At 31.8% G+C, this 10,526-nt stretch overlaps 2 protein-coding genes across 2 annotated transcripts; one reads left to right on the top strand and one right to left on the bottom strand.

Annotated features, from left to right (window-relative positions):
- Positions 1–1,120: 1,120 nt before the first annotated feature.
- Positions 1,121–1,809, bottom strand: LOC124926632 (histone H2A-like). Its single transcript, XM_047466896.1, has 2 exons — positions 1,562–1,809; positions 1,121–1,479 (listed from the first exon to the last, which is right to left on the bottom strand). Exons 1-2 carry the CDS (start codon positions 1,769–1,771, stop codon positions 1,237–1,239), a joined length of 453 nt encoding a protein of 150 aa, XP_047322852.1. The 5' UTR covers positions 1,772–1,809; the 3' UTR covers positions 1,121–1,236.
- Positions 1,810–7,028: 5,219 nt separating this feature from the next.
- LOC124926683 (THO complex subunit 4A-like) lies at positions 7,029–10,088 on the top strand. Its single transcript, XM_047466960.1, has 5 exons — positions 7,029–7,326; positions 7,438–7,593; positions 7,782–7,850; positions 7,946–8,136; positions 9,599–10,088. The coding sequence occupies exons 1-5, from the start codon at positions 7,138–7,140 to the stop codon at positions 9,831–9,833; spliced, it is 840 nt and encodes a 279-aa protein (XP_047322916.1). The 5' UTR covers positions 7,029–7,137; the 3' UTR covers positions 9,834–10,088.
- Positions 10,089–10,526: the final 438 nt, after the last annotated feature.

The raw sequence follows: 10,526 nt of genomic DNA, 5'->3' as shown, positions 1-10,526 counted from the left end.
TAATATGTCTTAACTACGAATGGTTTGTATAGTAGGTAGGGTCTCCACTTTTGGATAGTAAATATGAGGGCTAACAACTCCCTTTCATAAGTTGAAGAAGGATCGGTATCACTTAGAAAGGCTCTGATTATGAATGCAATAGATCGGTTTTCATGTATTAGTACTGTTCCGATTCTACTTCCACTAGCATTTGTTTCAACTACAAAAAGAATAGCAACATCAGGTAATGCTATAATAGAATGAGACATCATCAATTGTTTTAAGTGTTTAAAACTCAGCCCTACTACTTAATCCAATTAAAATTCCCCTTTTTAGCAAATCGGTTAACGGTTTTGCTATTAATCCATATTTTTGGATAAATCGACGATAATATCCCGTAAGACCCAAGAACCCTCTGAGTTGTTTGATCGTCGTAGAAGATGGCCAAATTTCCATAACTTTCAACTTTTCAGAGTCAACTGTTTGCTACTCCCTCCTTACTTATGATATGTCCTAAATATGTTATCTAGATAAATTTAAACTCACATTTTTCTCGTTTGAGAAACAGGGTGTTGTATAATCTCAAGAATTTGAGTAACGTGCATCATGTGATCTTCCCGAGTGCGACTATATACTAGAATGTCATTAAAAAATATCAATGCGAACTTTCTCAAAAACTGTTTAAGTACCGAGTTTATTATACTCTAAAAGGCGGATGGAGCGAGTTTATTATACTCTAAAAGGTGGATGGGGCATTAGTTAACCCAAAGGGCGTTACAAGAAATTTATGCAAAGCTTTGGTTTAACTCATATCAACTCTCAACCGTTTGATATTATTAATTTGATTTTGTAACACCTTATGAATCACTCTGACCAGCCAAACAGAACAAGAATAATTGGTTTAACTAAATGAACACAAATGTTAATATGCTAAATTATTATCACATCAGAATCTGATCTTCCATATCCAGCAATTAATTATTTAGTGGTTGCTGACATAATGTTATATGAGTTATGATTTGTAAGTAGCATTTGGCTTTAATTATTAAATAACTTTCCTGATCCGAAACAGAGGAATTCCTTGTATAATAACTATGAAGACATATTCATCAATAGATTACCATAAAAACATCTTAGGATATAATAAAAGTGAGTTGAACCATAACCATTGAATCGAATTAAGAACCCTAAGAACATCGGTCATACCTAGTTACATCTCCAAACCAGTGGTTTAAATTACAAAAGAAAACAACCTAATTAAGCAGACTTCTTGGGTGACTTAGTAGCCTTTGATGGTGACTTGGGTTCTTTAGTTGCCTTTTCAACCTTCTTTGGAAGAAGAACAGGGTTAATACTCGGAAGAACACCACCGTGAGCAATTGTAACTCCGGCCAACAACTTCCCAAGCTCTTCATCATTCCTTACAGCCAATAAAAGATGTCTAGGAATAATCCTGTTCTTCTTGTTATCTCTAGCCGCGTTTCCAGCCAATTCCAACACCTGAAAACAATCCATAAACAATCAATTTCAAAGAACAAAACACTTTCAATCAAAATGAAGTTCAAAATGTTAAATTTATTACTTCGGCGGCTAGGTATTCAAGAACAGCAGCCAAGTAAACCGGAGCTCCGCTACCGATACGCTGAGAATATCGACCTTTCTTTAGGAAACGGCCGATACGACCGACGGGGAATTGCAAACCGGCTTTCACAGACCGGGTTACTGATTTCGCCTTTGGACCGCCGGCCTTCCTACCTCCGGCACCCTTCTTTGCTTTTGTTGTTGATTCCATTTCTCTTTCTTTACTTTCTCTTTCTTATGTCGATTAAATGTTTTGATGTTTGTTTTTGATATGATTCGGGTTTTTATAATTTGTTTTTTAACTTTTTGTCGATCCGATCCGTGTTGATATCTTGCAGACCGTTGATTTATTTTATCATCGTACGGTTGTGGGTTATTTATTTCTCGATCCATGTATAATCATAACTAACCAATATAAATGATGCCACGTAGTCGATCCGTGGAATTGGAAATGGGCCAATTATCTACGACCACGCAGTCCTTTAAGAAATATACACATATTCCTTTATTATTAATTATTCATTAAATATTTTTACTGTAAGATATTATTGATGATTATAAATTTACAATAAATTGAATAATTCTAAATAAAAATTTGTTAAAATATTTTGTTAGGATTTCAATATGCTATATCTTGATTCTCAAATCACAAATAGATGAAAAATAAAATAAAATAAAATAATTATTTATTATCAAAAATATTTTACATAGAGATATTTACCCCCAAATAATTCATGGAAATTAGAGTTAATTTTTTTATACATAGAGATATATCTTTGGAATACTGAAATATCAGTACAATAAATGTATGTTTTTTTGTTACAGATAATTTTGGTATGTTATTGATAAACAATTTACTTACTCACCCCTAGTTTAATTATCATTTAGAAAATGTTAAATTTGGTAGAGCATATATATGTCTTGTCTAAGTTAAATTATTTTATAACTATTCGAGTGCATGTATGTTTGAATTGCAATTTATTAAAACAATATAAGTGGTAAGATTGGTCTTAAAGATCAAATTATAGGTTAAATTCTCACCTAAAACGCCTTAAATTAAAATAGAAAATAAAATATTGTCTAAAAAAAATGTATGTTAGAATTGTAAATGAAAATGTTATATTAATTATTGTATTAACACTATTTTTTTAAATGTGAGTGTGTATCTAGTTAGGTTTGTAATTCAAATTAATTCATTAGGTTCATTACATTAGGTAGTTACATTAAGATAACTTAATTGGGGGAATTTGTTGTCTTCAAGATGTTTCAAAGTCTAGATCATCAATCAAAATTAGTGTATTTTTTACATAAAAAATGTATGTGAACCTCACATAAGTTTTTAAAATACACTAATTTTAAAGGATAGTCTTTGAAACATTTTTGGAGACAACATATCATCTTCCACCTAAGTGATAAGAATGATTTTAAAATACTAAACTTTAACGATTCAATTATCATTTAAAACAACTTCACTTGAAGTGAAATTATGTTTTAAAGGTTTAAAAATATTATATTTGAATTGTATATGCAAATTTTGTATTAATTATTGTATTAAAATTATTTATTTAAATATGAGTGTGTATTAATTATGTTTATAATTCAAACTATCTAATTGTAGATTTTTTTTTTATTAAAAAAGCTTAGGCAGGAAGAATGGTTCAAATTAACTCAGAACGCCCTATATATATTTGAATTTAAATGCAAATTTTATATTAATTAATTATATATATTTAATGATGTTTAATTTTTAAAGTGTTTGAATTGTCGGGTCGAGAGTTATGGTTAATTTAAATATATATGTAAGAGTAAATGGATACTTGGGTCGGATTATAAGTTGATCTACCCATAAATTTAAAACGATTAAAATTAAAAAAATATATATTATAGGAATGTTTCGAACTTGCAATATAATAAAAACATATACAATTTTAACCAACTAGGCTAATAAGACTTTATAATTGAAATTTAACATCAAATTTGATGAACGCAAGGACATTCTTAACAATATAAGTTCAACTTTTTAAATAAGTAATATATATATATATATATATATATATATATAATGATGCTTAATTTTCAAAGTGTTCGGATTGCTGAGTCAAAAATTGTGGTTAATTTAGATATATATGTGAGAGTAAGTGGATACTTGGGTCGGATTATGGGTTGACCCGTCCATAAACTTAATTAAAACAGTTAAAAATAAAATTAAAAATATTATATGTATGTTTCAAATTTGCAACATAACAAAATAAGTACAACTCTTTAACCATCTAGTTGTATTAATACGTACTACTTATAGATATGAGGAAAAATTTGACAAAACGATACCAATAAGAGGTGAAATTTAAAAAATAACTCAATGTTAATAATGTTTGAAAAAATGATATTTTGAGTATCTTAAATGTCCATATTGTCCTTAATATCCTTTTTAGGATTTTGGGGTGTCAAACCCTTCTCATTCCTTCTATTCATCTTCTCCCTCCTCTTAAACATTAAACTTTATCTCATGTCAACTTCCCGTTCAACATCAGCATCAGTTTCTCCCTCAATCAATGCATTGCTTCATGTTCTTTCGCATTCTCCTTGAATATCACTTTAGCATTCTCTCTAGTTTGAAAAAGACAACCATTTTGAAATTTTAAATGGGTATGTTAAATGTGTATTTTATGTTATAGTTGGTTCGTGAAGATCATGTATGTATTTGTTAGTGACCTAAATACTATGGTTCGTGAATAATACTATATATAGTTGTGTGACGATTCTAATTGATGTATGGAGAATTGAAGAGTAAGGGATGAGAAGATATAACAAGTTGTAAGAAGAAGAAAGAAATGAAGAAGACAAATGTGAGAATGAAAATGTAACTTCTTCATAAAATTCATCTGTATCTATCTAAAATGCAGGGTCGGCCCTGGGTAAGCCCGACAAGCCTTCGGGCTAGGGCAGCCCACTCCCAGTCCCAGGGTAGTCCATTTGTTAAAAATATCAAAATATTTAGTTATATTTATTGTAATTTTAAAAAATAAATGGTTGTAGCTTGGTGGTTTAAGATATGCATTTAAAGTTTTAATGTGCTTATGGGTTCAAATCTCACCAAAAACATTTTTTTTTTATCAATTTTTAAAACTAGACTTAGGGCAACAAAAAGTATATCGAACTTTTTCTATCGAAGTTAGGGCAGCCCAAACCTCGGGGCCGACTCTGCTAAAATGTTGGATCAAAGTTATATAAATAGTAATGTAATCCCTTTTAATTAACAATAGGATACATTTTATTTTAATTAAAAGGATAATAACTTTATGTAATGTTATCATATCTTCAAAGTTTATGTTTAAATTTGTTTTCTGTCATCTTCTCTCTTCCAACTCTTCTATGTCCGCTCCTTCCAGATTTCTCTCTTCTGAATATGTTCGTTACAAGTTGTTTCGTCACAATTATGTATGTATTGGTTCGTGACGCGAATTGTATAGTTCTTGACACGAATTGTATAGTTTGTGACGCGTATTATAAAGTGTGTGACACGAATTATATAGTGCGTCACGTGAATTGTATAATGCATGACGCAAATTATATAATATTATTCATTCACTGTTTCAATTATTTTCAATTGCAGCTCACATAATAATTAATTTCTATGATGGTGTTAAATCTTTTATTGTAAATTCATCCCAAGGTGTGACTGTACCCCAAAATACTACATATGTCAAATTAGTTAATATCATCTATCATGTTGTTAATGTGTACAAATTTAGATATGATTTAGTGCTTAAAGTCAAGTATAATATGTTGGGTATTCAAATTTCTTCTCCTGCTGTTATCAAAAGAGATATAAATGTAACGTTCTATTTAGAATAATACGTTCGGAGTTGTAAATAAATATTAGAATTGAGTTTTCAATGCCCTATCCATAAGATCCATTATAGTAAACTTTTGAGCAATTTTTGTCAGAGACTGATTTTCCATGAAACTCTATCAGAAAACTGCTTATCCATGGGAATAATGGTTTTAATTGACGTCATCTTTAAAAGAGAAAAATAGTATGTTAGAATAAGTCGTGAAAAAATAAAAAATTGTGGTGATGTTATATACGATCATGGCGAACATGACATTTACATGGTTTGATTAACATGAAAGTAACAAGGTTTGACGAAAAAACTCATACTCACCTGAATTATCAAGACGAGGCTTGAAGGAACGACGATACGAGCTTTGATGAATGAGTCGAGGCAGTAGTGATGATTTGCAACTAGAGACATAGACGACGAGAGATGAAATCTTCAAAGTGGGTAGGGAGAGAAATCGCCACACATTTATAAAATTTAATTAGAGTTTTGCGTGCAGACACGCGCTGCGCGTTATCTAACACTCTACTTCTTCGCGTGACACACTATATAATTCGCGTGAAGCACTATACATATTTCACGTGACACACTATACATATTCGCGTGAAACACATGACAATATGAACATTTCGTAGGCTCAAAATATAATTTTTGTAAACAATATTAACCTTGTGTTATTTTTCAAATTTATCCTCTTGTTGATATTATTTTGTCAAATTTTCCGATTATTAGAGTGTAACTATTTATGTTTATAATTTAAACTAACTCACTAGATAGTTCAAATATAAAAAAGTCTTTACCTAAAAATTTAAGATCAATATTTATTTTTTATTAAAATGTTTTAAGTTTAAATAAGAACACAAACAATTAAATGAGGTACCTTATAAACACTTGTTATATTGATGATGTGAGGTAGGAACTTTAAAGTAATCCTGTCAAATTGTCAAATTATTTATTTATTTTCTTTTTCAGATTGACCAATAGTTGACTGGAATGGAAGGAGTGGGTATATGTGATCTCGCCCCATTCACTAATAAATACTATATAAATATATATATTTATTATTCATATTTTATAAAAGTTATTTATTTATAATAACATAAATATTCAATATATATTATATGAAAACATTACTTTATATAATTTTATTATAATTTATTTATACCGTAATAATTTCTGGAAATAGCAGGACAAAAATTGTAGTAAAAAACATATACAATTCTCGCTTTCATTGCCGCCCTAGTAGAAAAGGAGCGTTACAATGGTGAGTTCATGAGTGAAAATCGAATGGGTTTTGGCCCATTATATATATTTTTTACAATGGCCCAATCGATGATTTGTTATTAACAGTGGATATTAAAATATGTGAATACTTACTTTGAGGGTAAAAATTTATTACAATTCCTTTATCACCGTTGAGGTAAAGGAGATATTTTTATTTTTGGTAAAAGTAAAGTTACATTGGGTTATATTAGATTGATCTTCAATACTCAAAAATCTATGACAAGTTGACGGGGCGTTCATACTTGAAAAATAATTATATAATTATATATATATATATATATATATATATATATATATATATATATATATATATTCAGTCAACTTGTTTAAGAACATCGTTTCTTGTTCTTTCTCCTCCTTAACATTGGACGACTCCTTTTTACTCTCTCTATCCTTCTCAAAGATCTCATCTTTCCAATTGGGTCATACATATCTATTAGGGTTTCCAAACATGTCTGGTGCGGCTGCTCTCGATATGTCTCTCGATGATCTCATAAAGGTTAACAAGAAACCCAGCGGCGGCGGCGCCTCTCGAGGCGGCGGCGGCGGCAGCGGCCGAGGTCGATCCTCTGGTCCCGGACCAGTCCGCCGCTTCTCTAATCGCGGTGGGAATCGGGCTGCTCCTTATTCCACATCCCAGGTTGACTATTATTAATCCATTATCTCTACAGCACCTCCAACAATGACAACCAGATCTACTTTTCTTAGAGTTACTTTTTTCTTCTTCTCAAGTGAGATCTTCTTCATTCAGGCTCCTGATTCAACATGGAGACACGACATGTTTACCTCGGATCAGACTGTCGCACACCCGGCGCAACAAGCTGGAGCTCGTCCCTCTTCAATTGAAACTGGAACCAAGCTGTATATATCAAACCTAGATTACGGCGTTTCCAACGAGGATATTAAGGTAATTCTGTTGTTCTTTACTCCATCTTCTGGTCAGAACCCTAGAAGATCTGATGATTACCATACCCATAATCTGTCTGTAGTTTAATTTATATGTTAAACAAAACCCAATCTAACTGATTACCATGTGTAAAATCCGATTTAGGTCTAAAGATTCAATTTTTTTCTAAAAATTAAAATGCTTATCAGGAACTATTATCAGAAGTGGGTGATCTCAAGCGCTATGGAATACACTACGATAGGAGCGGGAGATCAAAGGTAACTACAGGGATTTCAATTAGTTTGATCATCTGATAAGATTCTTGTATTTTGGCTTTTGTTTTAAAAAAGAATTATCTTGTGATGATGTATAGGGAACAGCAGAAGTTGTCTTTTCAAGACGGCAGGATGCCTTGGCAGCAGTTAAGAGATACAACAATGTACAGCTTGATGGGAAACCTATGAAAGTAGAGATTGTTGGGACAAACATTGTCACACCCTCAGTAGCTCCTCCTCCTGCTGTTGCAACTGGAATCATCGGAAATCCTAATGGATCTTCAAGGAGGTATTTCTCTTTTTACTTGCTTGTCTCATTAGCATAATCAGTATAAGGTGAATTCTTTAAAGAATATTTAGAAACAACTTTTCTATTGGATTCCTTATCCGAATTTTGGATGCAGATGAGGTGACATTAGAAAACACTTTTCTTTCATATTCCTTGTTCGGTTGTGTATCCAGATGTGGCAACATTTGATAACTTAACATAGTGAAAACACATCAAGAAATTTATTGCTGGTTTCTCATTTGAATTTGGATGTGGATCCAACACAAGTGTTTCCATATAGACCCTTTTTTAGAATCTTATTTATTACTTTATTTCAACTCAAATGCACACTACTGCATTTTTCAATCTATACTAGTGTTTTTTATAGTTCAAATCATTATTTATTGTCAAATTGATTCAATCCCTTGTTTTAACTCTTTCATTCACGATAGATCTAATGTATTTGTAGAAAGCAAGATTGAAGTGTGATTAAAGTAGACCTACTCTTAATACCACAAAGACATACATTTCATTGTGGAAACTTATGGTGTTGGTATAACTGTACAACATAAATGAAGATCTTTCATATATTTTTTCAGATTAACATCACGCCAAGATAAAAAACAATTATGCTAGTTCTTGGACCTCTTTCATGTGCATGCTATACTCACTTAGAGTTACTATATAGGATAAAGTTGTTATATTGAGTTTGGACACCTGTAATGTCATCCTAAGAATTCTGGTAAGCCCAAACACTTTTGTTTTTGTATTCAGATCTTGTTGGGAAACCGTCACTGGTAGCTTGTTTGATGTGGATTATTTTCAAACAAACAACTATCTCATCAACCTCACTTCTTCAATCCCATCATTCAAATCATTAACTATTTTTTCCTCTCCTTCAAATAAACTATTTTTACATTAAACAAGCTTTTTCCCCCAAAAAACAAATTATTTCCAAACAATCCTACATCAAACAAGTACTAAGTTTTCGAATGTGTCTCTAAGTTTAGTTTCCAAATGTGGTCCCATCTGGATTCAAATCCAAGTCAGAAATGTGACATAAAAAGTGTGTTCATATGAAGCCATTATATAGTCTAGAGCTAGCCATTATATAGTGTACTTTACCAAATGCACAGAAATTTAATGATCTTATGAAAATTCTTTTTATGCATCCATGATAACATATTGATCATAGCATCCCTCCACCCCCAAAACTCATATATGCCAAAAAATATGATTTCATTTAGCATTTTGGTAAAAGTCATTGTCACACACATATCTTAATAGATGTTTGTCTCACTGCATTCCTTTTCCTATATGGGTACAGTTCAATATCTTAATAGCTGGATTGTTACATTTTAACTCCCTTTCGAAGGATAATAGTGCATCAATGTTTTGAGTTGTATGCTCTCATGGCAATCACACAGCTCTGCGTAAAAGAAGTTATTAATCATATCCCTTTTCGATCACTTGCATTTTACAGTGGCCACGGAAGGAATGGTGGTGGTGGTGGTGGACCAACGAGGAACCATGGAGGAGGACGTGGTTTTGGGAGGGGACGTGGTGGAGGAGGAGGAGGAAGAGGTGGACACGGTGGAGGAGGAAGGGGAAGGGGACGTGGGGAGAAACTATCGGCTGAAGATCTTGACAAGGATTTGGATATGTATTACGCAAAAGCTGCAGATGCTGCACCAGAAACCATGGAGGAGGCCAACTGATTGAACCTAATCCAAATTGTTCTTTCTCTCTATTAGATGGCCAAATACACCTTCATTTGCTTGTTTGTGCCTCCTCGGATGATTTATCTATTTCAAACAGCTTCTAGGATCAACCACTCTCCGAACGAAGAACACCATAAGTTGGAATTCTATTATTGATTGTTTTTGTATTGTCTCGTCTTGTTTTTTAGTCTATGCTGCTTGTTTGCTCACTATTTTATATATACTAGTAGTGTATTTATGTTTTGTACACCAGATTTTAGACTCATTCCTTTTATTATTAACACTATTGAAGTGGAACTTAGGTGAGATAATTTAAAAGAGCTTTCTATGGACTTTTGTTGCTTGAATCCTTGAAAAAGTTCACCTCCAGCCGTGCCTCTAGAGTCTAGTTCCAACACCTTCAACTAAACCCATGACACGGGAATAAAACAAGAAACACATAAAATTTATTTTCATATTTTTTCTTATGGTTATAAAATTATGTTTGAATTAAAAAAATTCTCAATGAAGAAGTTACTTAATTGTTATGTTTAATTATTTGTCCCTTCATAGTCACTAAGCAAACAAATAACTTAAAAAGGGAGTTAGAAAAACAATATTACCCACAAATTTTATATCAAACTGCATTTAAATGATAATATAAACTGCATTTCATATTTTGTGGTTATAAAATGTGTTTATTGGGTTTGA

The sequence above is a fragment of the Impatiens glandulifera genome, chromosome 2 (assembly GCF_907164915.1).
Source record: "Impatiens glandulifera chromosome 2, dImpGla2.1, whole genome shotgun sequence".
Lineage (NCBI taxonomy): Eukaryota > Viridiplantae > Streptophyta > Magnoliopsida > Ericales > Balsaminaceae > Impatiens > Impatiens glandulifera.
Note: the sequence above shows the minus strand (reverse complement) of the source record. Positions and strands in the feature narration are given on the sequence as shown.

Coding starts and splice junctions, on each gene's coding strand:
- LOC124926632 (XM_047466896.1), bottom strand. CDS start 1,771: ATGGAATCAACAACAAAAGCAAAGAAGGGTGCCGGAGGTAGGAAGGCC. Junction 1,480..1,561: donor TTGAATACCTAGCCGCCGAA/GTAATAAATTTA, acceptor GATTGTTTTCAG/GTGTTGGAATTGGCTGGAAA.
- LOC124926683 (XM_047466960.1), top strand. CDS start 7,138: ATGTCTGGTGCGGCTGCTCTCGATATGTCTCTCGATGATCTCATAAAG. Junction 7,594..7,781: donor TTTCCAACGAGGATATTAAG/GTAATTCTGTTG, acceptor AATGCTTATCAG/GAACTATTATCAGAAGTGGG. Junction 7,851..7,945: donor ATAGGAGCGGGAGATCAAAG/GTAACTACAGGG, acceptor GATGATGTATAG/GGAACAGCAGAAGTTGTCTT.